We start from the raw sequence: 26255 nt of genomic DNA on the forward strand, positions 1-26255 counted from the left end.
GGGAGAGATACAAAAGGGTCCAGAGGGGCAATTGTTTCACACACAGGGTGGTGAGTGTCTGGAACAAGCTGCCAGAGGTAGTAGTGGAGGCGGGTACAATTTTGTCTTTTAAAAAGCGTTTGGACAGTTACATGGGTAAGATGAGCATAGGGGCCAAACACAGGCTAGCTTAGGACTTAAAAAAGGGCAGCATGGACAAGTTGGGCCGAAAGGCCTGTTTCCATGCTGTAAACCTATGACTCTATTTTCACAGTGAGTTGTCACATTTCCGTTTCACAATCTGAGGTTTCTGCTTCCTCAGAACTTTGAAAACATATTTCCTTGATATATTGACTAGTTTTTATGGTGGAATGCTGGAGTTGAGGGTTGATTTATTAGGGCGGCACGGTAGCACAGTGGTTAGCACTGCTGCTTCACAGCTCCAGGGACCTGGGTTCGATTCCCGGCTTGGGTCACTGTTTGTGTGGAGTTTGCACATTCTCCTCGTGTCTGAGTGGGTTTCCTCCGGGTGCTCTGGTTTCCTCCCACAGTCCAAAGATGTGCGGGTTAGGTTGATTGGCCATGCTAAAATTGCCCCTTAGTGTCCTGGGATGCGTAGATGAGAGGGATTAGTGGGTAAAATATGTAAGGCCTGGGTGGGATTGCGGTCAGTGCAGACTCGATGGGCTGAATGGCCTCTTTCTGTACTGTAGGGTTTCTGTGATTTCTATGATTTGCCAGGACTTGGGAGGTGGGCACCGGCCAAAATACTTCACAATGAATTTAAGTCAAGAGCGTCCAAAACAAACTGATGAAAGATAGGAAGAAGGGAGGTATATAAGCACCTCGGGAGTCTGTGTACATTGCTGGCAAGCTTGTGAAACTCATGTCTAGTTTTGTAATTCAATCTGTCCAAAAAAAGCGTTAGAATTACATGACAAAGTGTGAAAATAGAAGCTTCCTCCCTCCCCTGATGTTTTGGGAGATCTGCAAATTGAGTCTCTCCTCACCTTTAATTGGTTGGGTTTATAAATAGGGCGGTTGGGAGGGGTGATTTAAATGCTGGGAACCGGTTTCACTGAGGATTTTGGGCAGAGGCAGACACACTCACAGAGGAGATGGGGAGAGGTAGGAGCGGCTGTGTGGCTACATGCGTCTCGCTGATAGCTCTGGCTCTGTTGCTCTGCTGCCCGGTGGCTCGGAGCTCGGTAGCCGAGGCGGATCCGGACAGCCACACCGAACACGGCGACTCTCACGGGGGCAACGAGACGGGCTTTCAGATCGTCACCTTCCGCTGGGAGCATGTCCAAGCGCCCTATGTTATCGCACTGTGGATTCTGGTGGCCAGCCTGGGTAAAATAGGTGAGTGATGGGGTGAGAAAGATGCCTGGGTTAAAATGTCCTGCAGATCTTTTCCTTCTGAGAACTGCGGCTCTGCCTTGCCGGGAAATAAGAGACCGTGGTGGAACATGTATGTGTCATCTCTTTAACCTGAATCCCTTGTACTATTATGGGTCTTTGGTAACCTTGCGAACCATTCAGTAGATTCCCCACGGTGTGAGCTTATTGTGATGCTCAGAACACAACAAGGTGTTTGGGTGGGGGTTGGTGAAGAGAGGAGGGGGGAAGCGAGACAAGGGTGATAACGAGGGTAGGTAGGAGAATTTGCAAATATAAAGTGAGAAAAGTGTCAATAGCAGAGCAAGGGAGGAGTCGTTAAATCAGTTTCTTTCCATGATCTTTCAAGTTTCTGTTACTTAAAAATGGACTTACTCTAACTTCGGTTGGTCATGGATCTGGTGTGATATTGAGTCTCTGTCTTTATATGCCCTGTTTGTGAACAGAATTCCCACTCGCCTGAAGAAGGGGCTTGGAGCTCCGAAAGCTTGTGGGGTTTTTGCTACCAAATAAACCTGTTGGACTTTAACCTGGTGTTGTTAAACTTCTTACTGTGATATTGTCCCACAGGAATTTAGGTTCACACCCCAGTGCAATTCTGAAGGTGCCAAGTTAAATTTGATTTATTGTCGCGTATTGGGATACAGTGAAAAGTATTGTTTCTTGCACGCTATACAGACAAAGCATACAGTTCATAGAGTACACAGGGGAGAAGGGTACAGAATATAGTGTTATGGCAATAGCTAGCTATGGAGAAAGCTCAGCTTAATATAACATTATTGGTGTTTGCAAGAATTAGAATTCAGTTGTGGCCTTCCCCTCCCACTGCTCCTTCCAGTTGACTCGAGGATTATTTTGGGAGGGAGAAGAAGACCGATGTTATCTTCAGTTTCTTATCCAAAATTTATTCCTTGATCAGCATTGTCCAAAAAAATACAACCTATTAATGATCAATTGCTGTTGAGGGAGTCGTGGCTGTGTGCAAATAGGCTAGCATGCTTCCGACATAGCAATAGTGATTACATTTCGAAGATACCTCTTTGGCTGTCAACTGTTTTGGCACATCTTCAGGTCATTCAGGTCTACTTCGTGGTTTTAAATCGGTTGTGAATGTGGTTGACTCTTGAGTGTCCTCTGAATCATTCAGTTCAAGGGCAAATGGGGGTGGGCAGCCAATGCTGACCTGGCCATCATTGCCCACATCTCATGAAAGAAGAAAGAAAAACAAAATTATGTTCATGGTGATGGAGTGTGTTTTAAATTTTTGTTTAAACAAAGTGGTCCAATTTTTTTCTTTTTGTAGTAATCTCAGTTTTCTAAAGATGCTATAGGATATTGCATTTTATAGTGCTTCTAATTAAAGTTTATTTACTAGTGTCACAAGTAGGCTTACATTAACACTGCAATTAAGTTACTGTGAAAATCCCCTAGTCGCCACATTCCGGCACCTGTTTGGGTACATTGGGGGAGAATTTGGCATGGTCAATGCAACTAACCAGCACGTCTTTCAGACTGTGTGAGCAAACTGGAGCACCCAGAGGAAATCCATGCGGACACGGGGAGAACATGCTGATTCCACATAGACAGTAACCCAAGCCGGGAATTGAACCCAGGTGTCTGGCGCTGTGAGGCAGCAGTGCTAACCGCTGTGAGGCAGCAGTGCTAACCACTGTGCCATCGTGCCGCCCTGGTTAGTGACGTTTTGCAGAGGTGGAAGGCAAGAGGGGCACAAAAGTTTCTCTGTACGGGAATTTTTAAAGCTATTTGCAATTGTTGTGATTCATTGATACCTGTCTTGGGCAATAATTCCTTGACTAAAACAGTTGGCAGCTGCTCTTCTGTTGTCCTTGTTGGGATGCCAACAAGGGGTGCAACTTGTGATGTCGAGAAAATAATGCAAGTGATCTTATTTCCTGATTTTTGTGGCCCAGTTACTGGAGCTGGGAGACCTGCCCCATTCTAGTGGCCGGTAGCTATTGGTTTATTCGTGTGGTCATTTAAAAAAAAGTATTTATACTTGTACATTTTTAACCCTTGAGTGAAAGGACCATAGCCTCTGTCTTTTGAATGAGATTTTGAAGCAACGTCCCAACCATCTATTTATAAGTGAGACAGTTGTGATATATGGAGAGATGTAGGAATATAAACTCATTAAGTTAGTGGTCATAACATGGAAAAATAATACTAAGAGCTTCAATATAATAACAAACAGCTACCAGGAGAAATGATCAAATGGGGTGGAAGGTTTTGGATGACTGGGTGTCTGTGTGGAGTTTGCATGTTCTCCCTGTGTCTACATGGGTTTCCACCCACAGTCCAAAGATGTGTAGGTTAGGTGGATTAGCTATGTGAAATTGCCCTTCAGCATCCAAAGATGTGTAGGTTAGGGGGAATACCCCTAATAATAAATGTGCAGGGTTAGTGGGGAGAGGATGGGGGTTGGGCCTGTGTAAGAGACTCTGTCGGAGAGTTGGTGCAGACTTGATCAGCTGAATGGCCGCCCTCTGCACTATAGGGACTCCATAGTTCTATGGTGGTTCTTGAGGTGAAGAGCTGAGAGATGGAGGCACAGAGGTACACAGTGATTTTTAAAGGGTGGCACAGTGGTTAGCACTGCTGCCCCTCAATGCCAGGGACCTGGGGTCAATTCCCGGCTTGCGTCACTGATTGTGTAGAGTTTGCACATTATCCCCATGTCTGCGTCGGTTTCCTCCAGTTGCTCTGGTTTCCTCCCACAGTTTAAAGATGCGCAGGTTCGGTGGACTGGCCATGCTAAATTGCCCCTTAGTGTCAGGGGGATTAGCTAGGGTAAATATGTGGGGATATCGCCTGGGTGGGATTGCGGTCAGTGCAGACTCAATGGGCCAAATGGCCTCCTTCTGCACTGTAGGGATTCTATTCTGAGAGTAAGTTGAGAATTTGACCTGTCTGGTGTCGAGTGACCTGCAATAGGGCTGATCTGTCATCAGTGTTTAAAGGGCTGAGGCTTGATGTGGGTGGAAGACAGGAGATTGTCCCGTAGACGGCACGGTAGCACAGTGGTTAGCACTGCTGCTTCACAGCTCCAGGGACCTGGGTTCGATTCCCGGCTTGGGTCACTGTCTGTGTGGAGTTTGCACATTCTCCTTGTGTCTGTGTGGGTTTCCTCCGGGTGCTCCGGTTTCCTCCCACAGTCCAAAGATGTGCGGGTTAGGTTGATTGGCCATGCTAAAATTGCCCCTTAGAGTCCTGAGATGCGTGGATTAGTGGGTAAAATATGTAGGGATATGGGGGTAGGGCCTGGGTGGGATTGTGGTCGGTGCAGACTCGATGGGCCGAATGGCCTCTTTCTGTACTGTAGGGTTTCTATGATTTCTATGACCATTAGAATATTTGGATCTAGAGGTGATCAAGCCTTGACTGAGGGTTTGAGCTGTATAGATGCAGTGTTGGGTACTGTTAGTAAGATGCAATTTAGGTAGCCTTTGTGACAGAGAAAATTGAATTGGAAGGACAAGCAGGTGCTGAGATTGAAAACCAAATACTTTTGTCAGAACTGGGGCTAGAAGTATTGGCAAAAGTACTGCATTTGTGGTGGGTGTAAAAACTTGAGCCTTGATGATTAATACGAGGAAATTGTGGCTCATGGAAGACTTGCATAAGCAGGCTGACAACATAGGAACAGTGAAGGAGTGAAGAAGGGTCAAGAGGTGTATTCTGGAACCTGATTCTGCATGTCAGTAGATCATATTGCCAATGGATAGAAGACATGTTGGGGGGAAACAGGGGCTGAGGATAGTTTCTTGGAGAATTACAGGAGTTGCAGTGTGGGCTTTCAAAGCAAATCCTTTTGTGGAGGTGTTGTGGCTATTGATAGTATAGGTAAGAGTGGAACCAGATGAGGGCAGTAATTCTAAAAATGGAGCAAGGCTTTGAAGGAGAATGGTATGGTCACCGATGTCAAGGGCTGCAGTGAGGTTGAGGAACGATAGTGCACTGTGGTTGCAATTGTGCAGACTTGTCACTTGTGAAATAGGTTGGGGCCAGTTTAGTGTTGCAAGTGGGGAGTTGCCCACGTCACCTGACTGCTGAGATTGAAACAGGAAATAGTTTCATGTGTGTTGTTTCTGTATACCACCTTCTTGCTTTTACATTGCTCTTCAGGACATGCTCTCCAATGTGCTTGTCTCCACTCAACAGTGGAGACCTGGAGAATGTGCTCTTTTGGGATCATTTCCAGTGATGAAATCTCCACGCGAGATGTAGCCTGGATTTTCTTGCAATTGTAAACTGTTTATACAGTGGAGATGAGATGGTTAAAGGAGACCTTTGTCGCTGTCTGCTATTCCTACATAACTTAACGTGTGTGTCTGTCTGTGTTGTATCATTGGCCATTCCATGGGAACAAACTTGATGATGGGTTTGATGCCAATTGCAAAAAGGCTTAATGGTTAAATGATATGTTTCAAGCTTCAAATAAGATTTAATTTCAAAGGACAACAATTAAAACTACTTGTGCTTTGAAACGTAAATCAAAATAGCTTTATAATATCCTTCCCTTTTAATCATATTGTTCTATGTGCAGGAAAATTTCCTTGGGAGTATCTTGGGCTTTCATTCGGTGTATTGAAATTTTGAAGGGATTTAAATTCAAAGTATTAATTAGAGCATTTTTTTCTCCGTCCATCGTGATGCTTCAGAAGCCATAGCCTCATGTGTTTCTGAGCTATGTATTGCTGGAAGATTCAATCTATGGTGAATCAGCTGGTCTTGGCCCGTATAGTGATGGGGGCTGCTCCCCTGCAGAGAGAGGAGACCAACTCCACACACTGCGATGAAGATACTGTGGAAATCCCCTAGTCGCCACACTCCGGCGTCTGTTCAGGTACACGGAGGGAGAATTTAGCATGGCCAATTTCACCTAACCTGCACATCTTTGGACTGTGGAAGGAAATTGGAGCACCCGGAGGAAACCCACACAGACGCGGAGAATGTGCAAACTTCACACAGCCAGTGACTCGAGCTGGGATTAGGCAACTCCCTGTTGCCTAATCAGTTCTGGCTGGATAATACATAGGAGACAATGAGGTGAAGTTCAGACTATACTTGGTTGCATTGCAACCCCTACTCTCCAACCCGTCCCAATCCCTATCCCATTGTATAGTAGGCTGGTGCTGATAGAATGGTCACAAGTAAAGAATAGAAACTGGTGAGGTACAAGAGGGCTATTGGTGTAGCATGTATTGGCCCTTTTTGAGGAATAGTGAGGTGGGAGTGTTGCAAACTCTGCCCCTCCAATAGGGGCAAACTCGTATAGGAATGTTGTTTGTGTGCTCTGCTGATCTTCTGAGACCATTCCCAAAAGGCCATTCTTTGAGTGAGCTTTGGTGCTTGTCAATAGACATCAGAAGGAGTTGGTAATACTTAAGGTGGAAGCTTACACAACAAGCTAACCTACATAACAGTCTAACCTGGATTTACTTGGTATTAACTTGTTACCAAATAATGTGCTTTGTTCAGGTGTCAGCTAAACACTGATATAAAAGAGATTTTGCAAGCTTCTGGTCATGTCACTGCATGATACATTCCCTTTAATAAACAGTCTAACCCACAACAGTGCAATTAGATATCTAGAAGTGAATTAGGAGGATGTTATTTCATCTCTGGATTCTGATGACTTTAAAACAGGAGAAAACGGAGCTTGAAACTTGCATGAATTTTACATGATTGCGGATTAATGCTGTCTTGGGTGATGTTAGGTTGAGACCTTGACTCAGTGAAGGCAGCCTGGCTTCTGAGTCAATTGTAGGTTAAGGAACTTGTACCCAGTACTGCCTATTCATACTGGACCAGTCAGTGATAGTGAGATGAGGACAGGTCATCTTTCACACTCCTCACAGCAGGGGGTAGAATTCTCCCAAGCCCTCTGCCAGTGGGTTTGATGACAGGTTTGGGGAGAGAATACGCCAGGAGACCCAGAAATCATTTTCATGCCAGCATGAATTTACAGTGGGATCATCCACAGGTGCCTGCCGTGGCAGGTCGGAAAACCTGCTGGAGGTTTTCCTCATTTGCACCCCGTTAATGGAATACAGATGAAGGCTTGATTAACACTGGATTCTCGGCAATGCTGCTGGGAAAACACACCACCAGGAACACGTTTGGAACAAGGTGGCGTGCAGATGTCGGCACTGGGGACAATATCTGGGGCTGCCTCGAGTTTGGGTTTGAGACCACATGCAACTCTGGACAGTGCTGGATTTAGGCATAAGCTAAACAAGCTACAGCTTGGGGCCTCACAAAATTTCAGAAGGTTTACAATGAATGGTAATTATAGACCGGTTAGTCTTACTTCGGTGGTTGGTAAATTGATGGAAAGGGTCCTTAGGGATGGGATTTACGACCATTTAGAAAGATGCGGATTAATCCGAGATAGTCAGCACGGATTCGTGAAGGGCAAGTCGTGCCTCACAAATTTGATAGAATTTTTTGAGGAGGTAACTAAGTGTGTTGATGAAGGTAGGGCAGTTGATGTCATATACATGGATTTTAGTAAGGCGTTTGATAAGGTCCCCCATGGTCGGCTTATGATGAAAGTGAGGAGGTGTGGGATAGAGGGAAAGTTGGCCGATTGGATAGGCAACTGGCTGTCTGACCGAAGACAGAGGGTGGTGGTCGATGGAAAATTTTCGGATTGGAGGCAGGTTGCTAGCGGTGTGCCGCAGGGATCAGTGCTTGGTCCTCTGCTCTTTGTGATTTTTATTAATGACTTAGAGGAGGGGGCTGAAGGGTGGATCAGTAAATTTGCTGATGACACCAAGATTGGTGGAGTAGTGGATGAGGTGGAGGGCTGTTGTAGGCTGCAAAGAGACATCGATAGGATGCAAAGCTGGGCTGAAAAATGGCAAATGGAGTTTAACCCTGATAAATGTGAGGTGATTCATTTTGGTAGGACAAATTTAAATGTGGATTACAGGGTCAAAGGTAGGGTTCTGAAGACTGTGGAGGAACAGAGAGATCTTGGGGTCCATATCCACAGATCTCTAAAGGTTGCCACTCAAGTGGATAGAGCTGTGAAGAAGGCCTGTAGTGTGTTAGCTTTTATTAACAGGGGGTTGGAGTTTAAGAGCCGTGGGGTTATGCTGCAACTGTACAGGACCTTGGTGAGACCACATTTGGAATATTGTGTGCAGTTCTGGTCACCTCACTATAGGAAGGATGTGGAAGCGCTGGAAGGAGTGCAGAGGAGATTTACCAGGATGCTGCCTGGTTTGGAGGGTAGGTCATATGAGGAAAGGTTGAGGGAGCTAGGGCTATTCTCTCTGGAGCGGAGGAGGCTGAGGGGAGACTTAATAGAGGTTTATAAAATGATGAAGGGGATAGATAGAGTGAACGTTCAAAGACTATTTCCTCGGGTGGATGGAGCTATTACAAGGGGGCATAACTATAGGGTTCGTGGTGGGAGATACAGGATGGATATCAGAGGTAGGTTCTTTACGCAGAGAGTGGTTGGGGTGTGGAATGGACTGCCTGCAGTGATAGTGGAGTCAGACACTTTAGAAACATTTAAGCGGTTATTGGATAGGCACATGGAGCACACCAGGATGATAGGGAGTGGGATAGGTTGATCTTGGTTTCAGATAAAGCTCGGCACAACATCGTGGGCCGAAGGGCCTGTTCTGTGCTGTACTGTTCTATGTTCTATGTTCTAACATTTAAGAGCGGATACCAGAAAAGAAAAAGAAAGCATCAGCTTGAAGAGCAACTCAAAAAATTACCAAAATCTATGAGAGATCAAACCAGCCAAATGATAAATATGTAATCAGTAAATGCATTCATTTGAAAATAATTTGTATTTTTCACTTTAAATACCTTGCTTTTAAATAATTAAAACGCATAATTATGTTTTCAATTTTTTTGTGGCAACCCAAGGTCCTGTTTTGATACGCACCTTTGAGACCTTTTGGTGTAACTTTTTAACAAGGGGACTCCAAGCTTTATGTAGCTTCGGGCCTCACCAAGTCTAAATCCGGCACTGACTCTGGAGCACAGCAGCAGGTCAAGGGTGCATCTGCAGGTGGATATTCCAGTTTAGGTGTCCTGGCGGAGGTCCATCTTCCAGAATCAATGTTCCTGGAGATCCATCTTCTGTCTCAAGAGGTTCATCCTCAGTGATGTTGGGTGCCTTTTCAATAAGGTGCCCGGAAAGGAAGGCAGACTATGTGCCATTAGAACTGCTTCATCATAGAATATGGTGGAAAACACCTGGGTGCATGGTTAATAAGGTTGGCATGGGAACATTTGGCATGTTTTCCTGCTGGTCTCAGTGAGAAACACTCCATTCCCACCCCTGCTTTGGGACTTAGTACCAAAATGGGAGATTCCTGACCAGGCGATCTATCTATTCTTCTGTTTCCCCAGAATATTCTTTAGCTGATTTTCCTGATGTCTGATGGGACATTAAACCATGCCCACTTCAGGTGGATGTAGAAGGCTCCATGGTACATGTTGAGGAAGAGAATGGAGTTATCTTGGCATGGTAGCACAGTGGTTGGCACTGCTGCATCACAGCACCAGGGACCCGGGTTCGATTCCTGGCTTGAGTCACTGTCTGTGCAGTTTGCATGTTCTCCCCGTGTCTGTGTGGGTTTCCTCCGGGTGATCCGGTTTTCTCCCACAGTCCAAAGATGTGCGGGTTAGGTTGATTGGCCATGCTAAATTGCCCCTTAGTGTCAGGGGGATTAGGAGGTTTAATATGTGGGGTTACAAGGATAGGACCCGGGTGGGATTGTTGTCAGTGCAGACTTGATGGCCCAAATGGCCTCCTGCACTGTAGATTCTAGGATGGCACAATGGTTATCACTGCTGCTTCACAACGCCAGTAACCTGAATTTAAGTCCCGGCTTGGGTCACTGTCTGTGGGGAGTTTGCACATTCTCCCCGTGTCTGCGTGGGTTTCCTCCGGGTGCTTCGGTTTCCTCCCACAGTCTAAAGATGTGCGAGTTAGGTGGATTGGCTGTGCTAAATTGGCCCTTAGTGTCAGGGGGCTAGCCAGGGTAAATGCATGTGGTTATGGGAATTGTGGTCAGGGCAGACTCGATGGGCTGGAAGGCCTCCTTCTGCACTGTAGTATTCTATGACTCTGTCTTCGGAATCTTGGTCAATTATCACAAAGATTTTCTGGTCGCTAACACATTGTTGTCTGTAAATTGACTGCTGCATTTCCTATATTAGCACAGTGATTACACTTCAAAAGTCTTTAGCTGTAAAGCAGTTTGGGACATCCTGTGATCAAGAAAGATACAATACAAATACAAGCCTTTATTATCATCAATTATGAAGGTTTTTCCTCCAGCTGCAATACTTTTTAATTCACTCCCTCCACCATCGATGCACAGTAGTAGCAGTGTGTACCATCTATGATGTGTTGCAGCAACTTGACAAATCCACGACCTCGACTACTCAGGAAGACGAGGGCAGCCGATGCATGGGGGCTCCACCACCTGCAGGTTCCACTCTCAGCCACACAACCTCCTGACTTCGAATTTATCTCACTGATGCTGGGTCAAAATCCTGGAACTCCCTCCCTAACAACATTACAGATGTTCCTGCACCAAATGGACTGTAGCAGTTCAAGGGGCTCACCACCCCTTAAGGACAATAAACCCTGGCCAGCGATGCTCGCATCCTGTGAAAGAATACATTTTAAAATCCTCCTCTCTGTGTACCATGCCGAAACAAAAATCAGTTCAAGAATTATTGTTAAATGAGCAAATTTCAAACATGTTGGCATCTATATTCTAGAAGATACTTCTGATTAACTTATTGATAGTAGCTATATTACTCTGTTAGAAAATAACTTTCTTTTCTAACTTAAGTTTTATTTATTAGTCACAAGGCTTACATTAACACTGCAATGAAGTTGCTGTGAAATTCCCCTAGTCGCCACAGTCCAGTGCCTGTTCGGATCACTGCATCTAACCAGTACGTCTTTCAGAATGTGAGAGGAAACCGGAGCACCCGGGGGAAAACCCACGCAGACACGGGCAGAATGTGCAAACTCCACATGATGTGGAGATGCCGGCGTTGGACTGGGGTAAACACAGTAAGAAGTTTAACATCTGTAGTCCTTTCGGTATCTTGTCTGCTTTAGTTTTGTTAAACTTCTTGCTGTACAAACTCCACACATTGTGGCTTTTGCTACCAAATAAACCTGTTGGACTTTAACCTGGTGTTGTTAAACTTCTTACTGTGTTTACCCCAGTCCAACGCCGGCATCTCCACGTCAAACTCCACACAGCCAGGAATCAAACCCAGGTTCCTGGCGCTGTGAAGCAGCAGTGCTAGCTACTGTGCTGCCCCTAATCTTTAATATTAGTTTAAAATTGGGAGAAGGACAGGAGGACTTGGGTTCAAACTAGACAAGGGTAACTTTGAGATTAATATCAGGAGGTGGTTTTTCACAAGTACAATATTGGAGAGAAAATGTCATGGTATCCCCTTAAACATTTGGACACAGCATCTGAATGTTTCTTCATGGTTGGCTACTTTGACCTCTCTAGTGTAGGTGTTTATTTCAAAAACCTCATTTTTTGAGGAAAATAACTTGCTGTCAAAGCAGCAATTGAAATTATTTTGAGACGTGTTTGGTAGGGAATTCCGCATCTTCCAGTAGTACCATGAGCTCTCACTATCTGAGATAAGAAAGAACTCCCATATCTTTCATGACCTCTGGACATCCCGAAGCACTACGCAGCCAATAAAGCACTTCAAAAGCTGAATCACCTGTAAGGTAGGTTAGCATCATCTTTGCGGAATGACACCTCTCAGTATGGTATTAAAGGGTTACTCCATTGTTCACTTAGATTTTTGTACTCCAGTTCTGGAACAGAAATTAAACTCTCAGCCTTCAGACGGTGAAAGTTTTACTAATTGAGTGGAACAGACGCAATGATTAAGGAACACAATTCTAAAGCCTCTAGAAAAGGCATTGGCTTCACCTCGTCGCTTCTGAGTAGCTGGTCCCCATGAATTGATTGCATTGGAGGTTCTGGTGTTCTGTCATGTCTTGACAGACCAGTATTAATTATACAGTAGGATAAACGCAAAATACTGTGGATGCTGGAATCTGAAACAAAAACAGAAAAATGCTGGAAAATCTCAGCCCGGTCTGACAGTATCTGAGAGAGAGTAGAGCCAACATCAGGGCTGGTGAAGGGTCATCTAGACTTGAAACATTGGCTCTAGTCTCTCTCTCCACAGATGCTGATGTTTCAAGTCTAGATGACCCTTCGCCAGCCCTGATGTTGGCTCTACTCTCTCTCAGATACTGTCAGACCGGCTGAGATTTTCCAGCATTTTTCTGTTTTTGTTAATGAGTCCAGTAATTGTTTTTTTATCTTGGAGGGGGACTTCAATTTATATGATCAACATGAAAGGACTCCTCTATAAATCAGTGTATTGGTTTTTATTAGCTGTTTCTTTCAACCTCAAAATGAATTTAGTCTTCTATGGAAATACTGTGCACTTTTTATTCTGACATTTTGGAAGCAATGCATTCTAACCTTCAAGGCTCTCTTTGCACTGGAATGTAATTATACAAGGCTGTTTTATTTTTAAAAGCCAAATTAGTAATGTATACATGTTTGCAGTTACTTGTCTTGCTAATATTTGGCTAGGTGGTTTGGGATTTTTAAGTTTCAATTTTACAGTGGTATGACTGTTATAGTAAAAGGAACTGAATGCCAACCCTTGGGACTGCCCAAGCATGGAGAAACCCAACTTTTCCCCTTCTGTATCATGTTGTCTGTCTAAAAGGCCTTGGGGTAAGTGGTGAGACAGCCCAGAATTGAACCAGCCGGTCTGAAGCATAGGGCTGTTGGCCACACGAGGAATTGAAATCCAAATTAAAAATGCTATCAAAAGCTCACATTTCATTAATATCATGCAACGCGTTATATGCAGGGAGGAGACTTGAAGTTTTAAAAATTTTATGAAGAATTTTGATAGTAAATGGGGAAAGCTGTGGTGGGGGTGGGGAAATATAATTCCTACTCATCTAGCTAATATTTGGACACATGGAAAATATTGAAGCTATTGCAATGTTTATGACACAGTCTTTGACTTCCTGCCAAATATCATGTCACGCATGAAGCCTTTAAATAAACAACACATCAGGACTGGGGAATGAAACACTTTTTCTGACCTTGAATGTCAAACACTCTAAGTGCAGTGGTACTCCCAGGTCAGGTGTAACATGGACAAGGTAGATTAAAGCCTTCTGCTTTAATTTGAGAATTTACCTCTGATTTGAAATGCGCACATTCCATCAGGGAAACGGATCAAGGCAAAATACTGCTGGATGCTGGAAAAACTCAGCAGGTCTGACAGCACCTGTGGAGAGAGAGAGAGAGAGTAGAGCCAACATTTCGTGTCAGGATGACCTCTGCTGAAAGGTCATCCTGACTCAACGTTGGCTCTATTCTCTCTCCACAGATGCTGACAGACCTGCTGAGGTTTCCAAGAATTTTGTTTTCGGGAACCAGATGGCTTGCCCCAACCAGCCTTTTGTCTCCTTCGCACAAACAAATAATTCAATTTACCTTATCCCTTATTTTCCTTTAGCTCCTTAGGGGTACAGGTTCATTAACTCTTTGTCTACCTGTGACTCCACTTTCAGAGTGGTGAAGAAGGCATTCAGCATGCTTGGTTTCATTGGTCAGAATATTGAATACAGGAGTTGGGACGTCTTGTTGAAGTTGTACAAGACATTGGTACGGCCACACTGGGAATACTGTGTGCAATTCTGGTCACAGTATTATAGAAAGGATATTATTAAACTAGAAAGAGTGCAGAAAAGATTTACTAGGATGCTACTGGGATTTGATGGTTTGAGTTATAAGGAGAGGCTGGATAAACTGGGACTTTTTTCTCTGGCGTGTAGGAGGCTGAGGGGTGATCTTATAGAGGTCTATAAAATAATGAGGGACATAGATTAGCTAGATAGTCAATATCTTTTCCCAAAGGTGGGGGAGTCTAAAACTAGAGGGTATAGGTTTAAGGTGAGGGGAGAGATATGAAAGGATCCAGAGGGGCAATTTTTCAGAGGGTGGTGAGTGTCTGGAACAAGCTGCCAGAGGTGGTGGTAGAGGTGGGTACAATTTTGCCTTTTAAAAAGCATTTACAGTTACATGGGTAAGATGGGTATAGAGGGATATGGGCCAAATGTGGCCACTGGGATTAGTTTAGGGGCTTAAAAAAGGTGTGGCATGGACAAGTTTGGCCGAAGGGCCTGTTTCCATGCTGTAAACCTCTGACTCTATCCAATACAATCTTGAATGTTGACCTTTCTGGCTCAACCATGCACTCCGGAAGGGAACTGTTTCTTCTACTATGCTCTTAATGTTTGGCTTTCAATTTTGTATTCATGACACTTGTTCTGGACCCGTCGACAACAAAAAACCTTCAAACTGCATTTTTTTGGAATAGGCCATAAATTATTTTTCTTTTTTACATTCTGGCATCTGCTTTCGCATTCTGTAGCTAGGGGCCAGGACAGGGGTCCTCAATCGTCTGTTTATTTGCAGCCACTGATCCTGACACTTCATGAGGGTTTTCCAAAGTGTGCTGTAATTTTGCAGTGAACCCTGACAAATGGCAACAAACTCATCATGCCAAGTTTTATTGGAGTGGTTCCAATGGGACTTCTTCCTTATGGAATTTCAGCGTCACTGTCTTTATTGCCTTACTGGGTGGTAATGTTTTGGGAGAGGACAAACTATTTTTTTCTCCTTGCAATGATCAATCCTATCAGAATCAAAGGTAACATTCAGTCAACACTTTGATTCAAAGTTGTGAACCCCTTTTGGTTGGTAGTAGCCAAGAGATTGTGGGTTCAAGTGCCACTTTAGAACAGACACTTGAGTGCAACATCAAGTCAATACTGCTCTGCTCTCGGTGCTATCTTTCAGATAAGGGTTGGACTTTTCTGGCCGTTCATGCCACCACTGCTGCAAGCGAGAATTTGGTGCTCAGCCAAATCTCCGTTCACTGCAGTGGGATCAAAACTCTCGCTGATATGAACAGCTGGAAAATTCTGCCAAGATGTTGAATGGACCCCTTAACTGTTGTCCGATCCAATGGCACTATTTTGAAGAAGTCTAGGGAAGTTCTATCCAGTACCCAAAGCAACATTTATCCCTTGACAAATGCCTAAAACTGATTTGGTCATTTATTTCATTGCCTAGCTAAATCTTCCATGGTAACAATGTGACAATAGTGGCTAAACCTCAAAAAAAAGTACTTCATTGGCCAAGAAGCATTTTGGGATGTCCTGAGGTTGTGACACAATTGGATCTCTTGTTTTTAAGTTGTGTCCAGTGAGTAGGGTTGGAATGGAATTAAAATGGGTACTGTACTGACGTTGACATACTGCAGTAAGATTCTTGTCTGGTGCATGTCTTGGAAGACTGCATGAAGAGCTTCTTGATGGATTCCTGAGAACCTTGATTACCATTTGAGGATGTTTGAGCAGTGCATTGTGAATGATGGTCAAGGAATGCTTACAAGAGCTGTTCTTTACACTGCAGAAATGACTATTTATCCAAAATGAATACCTTGTAACCCACCTCTTTGACAGAACTTTTGGTTCCTGTTCTAACATCTAACTTTGTGGTTCGGTGTAGTTTTCTTGTCTGATTACACTCCTGTTATGAGCCTTGAACATTTTACTAAAGTTTGAAAGGCACAGATCTCTGCTCAGTACGTTTCTCCCACATTTGTACACAGTAATGCCAAGCTTGTGAGATCTGTGGTAATGATGTTTTGATTGTAATCTGTCATGGGTGCAGTATTTTGCACTATGTACACAAACTATGAAGCTTCTTTGACAGTGCAACTGCATTGCTCTTGCAACACTCCTTTTTAAACAAAAAAATCAGATGCCTAATTGGGCAGGAGGTGCAAACTGCACATGGTGCCATGGGGAAAGCATGCAGCAGCCATGTTGGGGGCTGCTGTCACCTTGCCGAAAAGAACAGGTAGCTAATCAGAAAGCCAATAGAAATTAAACGTGATATATACAAGTACAGTGATTGGCCAGGTGCAAGCTGGTCCATGAAGTTTCTGTTAAACAAAGAAAAGTACAGCACAGGAACAGGCCCTTTGGCCCTCCAAGCCCATGCCGATCATGGTGCCCTAACTAAACTACAAAAAACTTCTGCCCTTACTCTGTCCATATCGCACTCTTCCCTCCCTATTCATATACCCATTCAGATGTCTCTTAAGTGTTGCTTCCACCACGTTCTAGGCATCCACCACTCTCTGCATGAAAAATTTGCCCCGCACATCACCCTTAAACTTTTCCCCTCTCGCCTTGAACCTGTGCCCCCTTGTAATTGACACTTCCACCCTGGGGAAAAAGCCTCTGACTATCCACCCTGCCTATGCCTCTCATAATTCTGCAGACCTCTATCATGTTTCCCCTTGGCCTCCGTCTTTCCAGTGAAAACTGTTCTAATTTATTCAACCTCTCCTCATAGCCAACACCCTTGAGACCTGGTAACATCCCTGGCGAATCTTCTTTGCACTCTCTCCAAACCTTCCAGACTGTTCCTTCTCCTCTTCATATACTGCTGTAAAGACACAAATGTCTCTTTGTAAGGCAGCAATTTGTGCATTTCCCTCAATCCCACATCTTTCCCTTTGCGATTGGAAACCAGATGTCTCGTTCAACAACTGCCTCCATTCTGTTGGCCAATTACTACTTTTACTCTCTAGGGTTCCATTGCATTGAAGACTGTCCATTTCAACTCCCTTTGAGCTTTTGCACTGTTCCAAACAGCAAGCGGAATTTCAGGAACATTAGCTTTATAAGAGGTGATTTATGTCTCTTTGCTCACAGCAGTGTACATTTAGTTCTCCCTGGTTTTTAATATTTTCCTCACCAACTTCATGAATGACCCTGGTGTCATTATTGCAGTAAATAGCTTGCGGTGTTTTTTTAAAGTGTATGCTGTAATCACCAATCCAGGCAATAGCTTCTGCAGTGACGAAATAGAGCTCTGAGACCTCGCTGAATTTTGTCATGGGGCAGTCTTCAGTGATGTGAGTCATTGATTGGGGTGCACCACAGCTGCAGTCTGGGTTCCCTCCAAGACCCCACTTGTGCCGATTTGCTGCACAAAGGCCTTGGCCAGAGCGGAAACGATTGGGGAGTGTCCAGTGTTGGTGTGGCAGGTTGAAGCTGGGTGGGCTGTGGGATCTGTGATGAGGAAGTGGATTTTGGTGGTGGCATATTGGTTCCACTCCTCCTGCCAAACGGTATCTGCTGTTATTCCTTAGCACGTAATCTTAGCCATACAGGCTGACATGAGGGAAGCAGGTGGATTGGTACGGTCGTTGTGTAGCGGAAGGCTTGGGTTGATGTAAATCTTCTCCAGGAGCTTCTTGTTGCAATCGCCATCCTAATGTGATAGAATCATAGAATCCCTACAGTACAGAAGGAGGCTATTCGGCCCATTGAGTCTGTACTGACCACAATCCCACCCAGGCCCCATCTCCACAACCCCATGCATTTACCCTGCTAATCCCCCTGACAAGGTCAATTTATCATGGCCAATTCACATAACCTGCACATCTTTGGACTGCGGAGGAAACCGGAGCACCCGGAGGAAACTCGCGCAGACATGGGGAGAATGCAAACTCCACACAGACAGTAACCCAAGGCTGGAATTGAACCTGGGACCCTCGTGCTGTGAGGCAGCAGTGCTAACCACTGTGCCACCGTGCTGCCCTAAAGGGGTGGGATGTTGCTTGGGACTGGGTACCAGGGGTGTTGAGTTGACCAGAGGGTACTTGAGGAGATTTGCATACTTGTGTTGCGATGGGTATCTACAAGACTGGTGTTGTACCATACTGGGACACAAGACTCTGCAGTCGAGTAGACAATAGCAAGAGCTGCGTTCCTTAAGATTGGAGCATCTGCACCCCAAGTTTGTGGAGGTTGTTTCACATTTTGATCCTTACTGCTGTCTAGCTCAGATTTTTTTTTTGTATGTTAGTATTTGGTCAAGGGTAACACCAAGATAAATGGGATGTTGCTCACAATTCAGTCTCTTGCCATTCCAGGAGATGTTGAATTCCCTCTTGGTGCTGATATTGTGAAGATGGAATATACCTGAGATTGTTCTGTTGCTGCCGGGCTGAAAGTGCCATGTCTTACAGCGGTTGGCCAGCTGTGAAGCATCATTGCTTAGTATTGCCTGTAGTTTAGAAAATGTCTGAGCTTGAGAGGCACAGCAAATATCGTCATCATAAATGAACTTCCCAGACTGGGTTGGAGGCAGATCATTGAGATAGAGATTGAAAAGTGTTGGAGTCATAGAATCCTACAGTGCAGAAGGAGGCCATTCGACCCATCCAGTTGGCACCGACAACAATCCCACCTGGGCCCTATCCTAACAACCATATACATTAACCCTAGCGAGTCTCCCTGACACAAGGGGCAATTTAGCATGGCTAATCCACCTAACCCCCAAATCTTTGGACTGTGGGAGGAAACCCACATTGGATAAAAACAGATTCCTGAGAGCCTGTTGGACTGTCCCATCGTGCATGTGCACTGTGAACCATCTATCTCAGAGTAATAGTCCAATGGTCTCAGTAACCCCTGGAGGGAGAACTCTTAGTGATTTTGACAAGGAAACCAGTGTGCCAGAGGAGAAAATGCTGGAAAGTCTCAGCAGGTCTGGCAGCATCTGCAAGGAGAGAAAAGAGCTGATGTTTTGAGTCCAGATGACCCTTTGTCAAACCAGTGTGCCAGACTGCGTCGTATGCTGCAGTGAGATTGAGAAAGACAGCACCTGTTTTGAGGTTATTTTTAAAGCCCATTTTCAATGAAGGTGGTTAAAGCAATGATCTGGTCGCACACGCTTCACCCTCTCAGAAAGCCAGCCTGTCCAGATTTTCTCTATCCTTGTCTCTATCTGTTGTAAATGAGATGCTCAAAGACCTTGCAGCACTCAAAAGCAGACATATTGGTCGGTAGTGTGAAAGTAATTTTGGGTCTTTGTCTGATTTTTGGGAAGCTGATGTCTTTGGACATGCGCCAGAGTTTAGGCATTCTTCCTTTGCAGATAACCGTCTTGAAGATTTGGGCCAACCAGCAGCGGACATGTGGACCAAACTGTTTGAGGAACTTGAGAAGAATGTTGTCAAAGCCAGCAATAGTGCCAGGCTTGGTTTTCTTTTGGTAGCATGTTGTTCAACTCCATTGCAGTGAAGGATTCGGGGGGTGATCTGAAACTGTAATGCCTTTGAAAGGCTCTCCACTCCGTCTTTGCTTTTTCACTTCATTCCCCAAGGGTGCCTTTCCTGTATGGAGGAGATGGGTTGCTACTTAAATTGCTGGCTTGGTGTTAATGGTTGCTCCGAGATGGTGTAGGAGCCTCCAGCGTTTCTGGTGGTCTCTTCTCATCTACCTCCTGTGGGCAAAGTACAAGGGTGAACAAAGTCTGGTGAACAGCTACATCTCAGTCATCCATTTCCTCGCAGTGTTGAAGGAGAGAAGCAAATTCCTCTTTGAGACAGGGTTCGTACTCTGGGTGATGCTCGTGGGATGGAGGTGAAGAGGGTGTTTGCCCGCTCTATGGGATATAGCGGGGTGGTATCCCTTCCATGCTTTGTTCCAGTCCATTGCAGTATTTTTCCCAGTTGCCTCTGCATATGTCCCTCCTTTTTGAGCTGGTGATAGGTAGATGAAGGCCAATGTGGGTCAGAGTTGGTCTGTGCTGGCTGTGTGGGAAGCTATGCAAGACTTGGCAATCCGCTCCCAACATCATGCCATATGTTGAGCTGATCCAGCAAAGGTCAGGTCAGGTGAGTCGTCATGCCTCTATCTGGCAAAGTGGAACATTTTCAGCTGTTTGGAGTCACGGATAAGATTGAGGTTGCTCTGTACAGCCCAATTTGCAAATTTTGTGCCATCAGTCTGAATAATGCCTGTTGAAGTTTCCAATATAGACAGCTGTAATAGGGCAGGAAGAACATTGTCCCAGCTGGCACTGGGGGACTAGTAGACATTTGCTATCTTAAAGACCCCAATTTTGATTATACCAGTGCCTTCAGCACAAGAGAAGTAGGCTATGTCTATCACAGTCGATTGAATATATGTGGTCCGCCCAGGCTGTGGATGGGCAGCATGTTGGATTATTGGCTTCCCTGGGTTTTACCAGGTACTAACTGGTGGTGCGATGTGAACACTGATGCATGGTTACATTGTGATGTGTTGACAGGCCACAACATGAACTCTTAAGTAACCATCTTTCACATCAGTCAGAGGTGTGGTTTGTCCCATCAAGGCTTAAGTGTTTCATTAGTTTCTACAACACATGAGGGAGGGAGTGACCCACGCCCACTGAGCTGTGTTACCTAGAGTTAAGATGCCCTCTACTGGATGACATTCCAGAATTCAGACTGGTCTCCACTAGCTAAAACTCGTGAGATTCTGTCTCCCTTCTTGTACTTTTGGCTAAGATAAGTTTCAGGTCAAGCCCAAAATCGGATGCACTGACTTTTTTTGTCAGCTTGGATATTTTATGTCTCTTATTATGGGGATCATCAATTGGATTCAATTTGATTTATTTTTTATTCATTCATGGAACATGGGCGTCGCTGGCTGGCCAGCATTTATTGCTCATCCCTAGTTGCCTGAGGGAAGTTGAGAGTCAACCACGTTGCTGTGACTCTGGAGTCACGTGTAGATCAGACCGGGTAAGGGCGGCAGATTTCCTTCCCTAAATGACGTTAATGAACCAGATAGGTTTTTCAGACAATCGACAATGGTTTCATGGTCATCAGTAGATTCTTAATTCCAGATTTTTTTTAAATTGAATTCAAATTCCATCATTTTAATAGTCTAGCGATAATACCACAACACCATCACCTCCCTTCGTTTGGTTTCTGGAGCAAGCAAGGTGATGGATTCGGCCTTGTCTGGTCCACTCTGCATTGGCTTTGTAACTTTAAGCACAGAGTATTTTTTTTAAAGTGAGATTCAATCCCTGTACCTTCTGACTTGGGTGGAAGTGTTACTACTGAAGACTCGCGCCAATTTAAGTCATTCAACACATTTAACTTTGTCTTTGGACCTGAAGGGTGTTTTTCATTTGGAATGGTAGTTTTGTTGTAGTTCTGGTGAAGTGTTTTACCAAAATCATTAACCTGTCTTTTCTCCTCATGCTGTGCTGCTTTGAAGTTTGTTTTATCTTTTAAAGAATCTCAACATGTGTTGATTTGCTGGTAGCTTGGTTTAGCGTCTTGCAAAATGTGGCAATAAGTTTTCATGAGCAAGTCCAACTGACCCTAAGAGAATTCCTCTGGATGATTTGGATTAATAACATTTAACGTGCCCTCTTAGTGCAGAAATCTCTGCACCATGCACCTACTGGTCTAAATGTCAGTAACGAAATATGACTTTTATATTGGTGATTAATAAGGCAGAACTCAAGATTGTTCAGATAATCGCATTCTTGGCTTTTGAATCAGGGGTTGCATTTGAATGTAATCCAGCTTAGTAATTTAGGGCAGTTCTGAGGGGTTTGTGACCCTGCCTCAGATGAGACATGTGCCTATTCGGGTGATCTTCTCCCTGAGCACTATTCAAAGAGCTGGCATTCTCTGGCTAGAGTGATCATCAGTTATCTGTCAACCAGCATTGTCACAACTGGGTTAACTGGCCATTCAACGCCACTGTGGGATTTTTGCGTACAATATTGACTGCCGCATTCACCTACAACTGTGGTTGTAAGTAATTAATCACCGGTGATGTGCTTTGAGAACATCGTGAGGAAATGAAAGACTCTTGCAAACGCAAGCTTGTTCGTTCATTTTTTACAATCTGACCAGAGTAAGGCAAATAGAACAATGGGAATTTGCAGGATGCATGTGTTTTGTTTGAGAGCAAAGCTATCCAGTTAAGACACCGACTTTTGGAATTCCTTCCATGTGCTACCTACAGGAATGAAGAACTAGACTGTTTTGAAAAGGGGAACTCCTGAATGGATTGTATGCTTGATGTATATTTGTGGTGGTCTGCAACAGCGATTTTGTAGTTAGTTGTATGTACAATTGATTCCTTGCTGTTTTAAAAAAAATAATGGCCACACTTCGACTGAAGTGGAGCGGCATGGTGGCACAGTGGTTAGCACTGCTGCCTCACAGCGCCAGGGACCCGGGTTCTATTCCCGGCTTGGGACACTGTCTATGTGGAGTTTGCATGTTCTCCCTGTGTCTGCATGGGTTTCCTCCCGGTGCTCTGGTTTCCTCCCACAATCCGAGAGACATGCTGGATAGGTGGATTGACCATGCTAAATTCTCCCTCAGCGTACCTGAACAGGTGCCGGAGTGTGGTGACTAGGGGATTTTCACAGTAACTTCATTTGCAGTGTTAATGTAAACCTACTTGTGACAAATAAACCTGACTTAACTGAAAGTTTTTTGCAAAGGTTGAAAACGCCAATGATCAATTAGCCCGAGCTGGATACCCTGACCATCTTAAATGTGGGCTGTATCGGTGATTATGTTTGAGAGGGAGTGATTGTGGGATTACAGGGATAGGGTCTGAGTGGGATGCTCCATCAGGGAGTTGGTGCAGACTCAATGGGCCAAATGGCCTCCTTCTGCACTGGCGGGATTCTAACGGTTAAAACTCAAAAGGTCTTGCTGGTCAATCCTGGGGGCGCAGGTTACTGGACCTTTTATCTTTGCCGCTGCTAGCTACATATGTTCAAGACCTGGTGGAACTTGATGAAGTAAGAAGTTTAACAACACCAGGTTAAAGTCCAACAGGTTTATTTGGTAGCAAAAGCCACACAAGCTTTCGAGGCTCTAAGCCCCTTCTTCAGGTGAGTGGGAATTCTGTTCACAAACAGAACTTATAAAGACACAGACTCAATTTACATGAATAATGGTTGGAATGCGAATACTTACAACCAATCCAGTCTTTAAGAAACAAAACAATGGGAGTGGAGAGAGCATCAAGACAGGCTAAAAAGATGTGTATTGTCTCCAGACAAGACAGCCAGTGAAACTCTGCAGGTCCACGCAACTGTGGGGGTTACAGATAGTGTGACATGAACCCAATATCCCGGTTGAGGCCGTCCTTGTGTGAAGCCATGTCTGATGACACTGTTTGAACTTTATAGTGTCAGTTTGACATCATTAGTTGTAGCTACTACTTGGAATTACTAGTTTTAAGGTGTGGTGACTTATTACTGGAAGACACTCCTAGTTTCTCATAGCTTGTTAATTCTTGAACAGTATTTTATTGTTTTCTTCAAATTATGATGATGGATTTTTTTTTACGCAGTCTGCTACAAAGGTCATTGTATTAGCATTTTATGAACAGCAGGACACTAGCTTCCAGAGTCTTGGCAGTGGCTGTCAATTAAAATCTGACATAAGAGATCCTCCTACAACATACTAGTCTGATTCCTTATCTGGAAGTACTTGCCACAAACCATAATTCTGAAGGTAAAGAACCAATGAGAGGAATTTAATCCCTTTCCCATGGCAAGTATGGCAGAGAGCATTTAATCAGATGGGAGGGTGGCAGGTGGAGACCCTGTCCCCTTCCCATTGCCACATCAATATAACACCTACTTAATACCTGGCCGCCACTGATATTAACCTAAACAGGGGCTCACCATGCGGGGAGTACTACCAACCTGTGTGAGGTTGCTTGTACACTTTTTCCCTGGGGGGAAATTCCTCATTCGAATTCTCATTCAAAGACAATCCGTGCCTGCTTGAGGGACCTAGTTCAGAAGAATTTGGGGGGTGGGGGGAGTGAGGTTGTTTCCTGCTGAGACCCACCTTCCTACTCTTGCCCTTGATCACATTCCCCCACTATCACTACCTGCGGTCTGGGACCCAGTGACCAGGCCTCGAGTGGGTGTTGTACCAGCAGCCGCCACTGTTTCCCTGATGGCGCTACTGCTCATTAGAGCTAGCAACCCCTGATTTGGATATTTGATCTTGGGAAGGCCAATTATTGTCCTGTTAAGTGCTTGTCCTTCCCTAAAAGAGGCAACAATTGTATTTTTATATTGATTCCCTTCCTTTCCCTGTTTTTTCCAAGTGTACCAGTTGCGCTCTGTTACATTGTCCAAGTAAGAAGTCTCACAACACCAGGTTAAAGTCCAACAGGTTTATTTGGTAGCAAATACCATAAGCTTTCGGAGCGCTGCTCCTTCGTCAGATGGAGTGGAAATGTGCTCTCAAACAGTGCACATAATCACAGAAATCAAGTTACAGAATACTAATTAGAATGCGAATCCCTACAGCCAGCCATGTCTTAAAGGTACAGACAATGTGAGTGGAGGGAGCATTCAACACAGGTTAAAGAGATGTGTATTGTCTCCAGACAGAGCAGCTAGTGAGATTCTGCAAGTCCAGGGGGCAAGCTGTGGGGGTTACTGATAATGTGACATAAATCCAACATCCCAGTTTAGGCCGTCCTCATGTGTGCGGAATTTGGCTATCAGTTTCTGCTCAGCGACTCTGCGCTGTCGTGTGTTGTGAAGGTCGCCTTGGAGAACCTCACGGGCATTCAGCCTTGGATCTTCAGGTAAGCGTTCTCCAAGGCGGCCTTCACGACACACAACAGCGCAGAGTCGCTGAGCAGAAACTGATAGCCAAGTTCCGCACACATGAGGACTGCCTAAACCGGGATGTTGGATTTATGTCACATTATCAGTAACCCCCACAGCTTGCCCCCTGGACTTGCAGAATCTCACTAGCTGCTCTGTCTGGAGACAATACACATCTCGTTAACCTGTGTTTAATGCTCCCTCCACCCACATTGTCTGTACCTTTAAGACATGGCTGGCTGTAGGGATTTGCATTCTAATTAGTATTCTGTAACTTGATTTCTGTGATTATGTGCACTGTTTGAGGGGACATTTCCACTTCATCTGACGAAGGAGCAGTGCTCCGAAAGCTTATGGTATTTGCTACCAAATAAACCTGTTGGACTTTAACCTGGTGTTGTGAGACTGCTTACTGTGTTCACCCCAGTCCAACGCTGGCATCTCCACAACATTGTCCAAGGCCATTTATTAACAGAGCTTTAAGAGTGGTGTAGCTTATCAATCAATTGGAAGCATCCTATCCAAGGGTGGCACAGTGGTTAGCAGTGCTACCTCACAGCGCCAGGGACCTGGGTTCAATTCCGGCCTCTGGTCACAATCTGTGTGGAGTTTGCATGTTCTCCCTGTGTCTGCATGGGTTTCCTCTGGGTGCTCTGGCTTCCTCCCACAGTCCAAAGATCTGTGGGTTAGGTGCATTGGCCATGCTAAATTGCCCATTTTGCTACCATATATTGATTCCCTTCCTTTCCCTGTTTTTTCCAAGTGTACCAGGGTAAATATGGTGGGTTACAGGGATAGGGCCTGGGTGGGATTGTTGTCGGTGCAGGCTCAATGGGCTGAATGGCCTCCTTCTGCACTCCAGGGATTCTATGATTCTAAGTCTGATCCTAGTCATGATTGTACTTCTGGCCTTGATAACTGGATAACATTCTAAAATGGTAATTCTCATTTTATTTTCTCCTTCTCTTTCAAGCTTATGATGGCACAGTCCAAATTTAGCATTAGAACTGAGCTACACAATTCCGCACTGACTGGGGCTTCTTGTCTGTTACATTGCACTGGCACTTACAAAGCCTAAATGAACTTGCAAGTGCCAACTGCTAAATTTCCAAATACACAATTTTCAGTATTTCTTTTTGGCTATTTGATCCAGAGCATAACTATTGAGGAAATGCTGCATTGAGAGGTGCTGCCTTTTGGAGGTGACATCAAAACAAAGCCCTATCTGACACCCCTGCACACCCCCCCCCC

General features: G+C 44.7%; 1 protein-coding gene across 1 annotated transcript in view; it reads left to right on the forward strand.

Annotated features, from left to right (window-relative positions):
* The first annotated feature begins 1097 nt into the window (after positions 1-1097).
* LOC144479518 (sodium/hydrogen exchanger 3-like) overlaps positions 1098-26255 on the forward strand; it is a 134305-nt gene continuing 109147 nt past the window's right edge. The window contains 1 exon segment of the mRNA XM_078198286.1: positions 1098-1341. Coding sequence (XP_078054412.1) covers positions 1098-1341 — 244 coding nt within the window.

This window comes from Mustelus asterias, chromosome 2, assembly GCF_964213995.1.
Source record: "Mustelus asterias chromosome 2, sMusAst1.hap1.1, whole genome shotgun sequence".
Taxonomy (NCBI): Eukaryota; Metazoa; Chordata; class Chondrichthyes; order Carcharhiniformes; family Triakidae; genus Mustelus; species Mustelus asterias.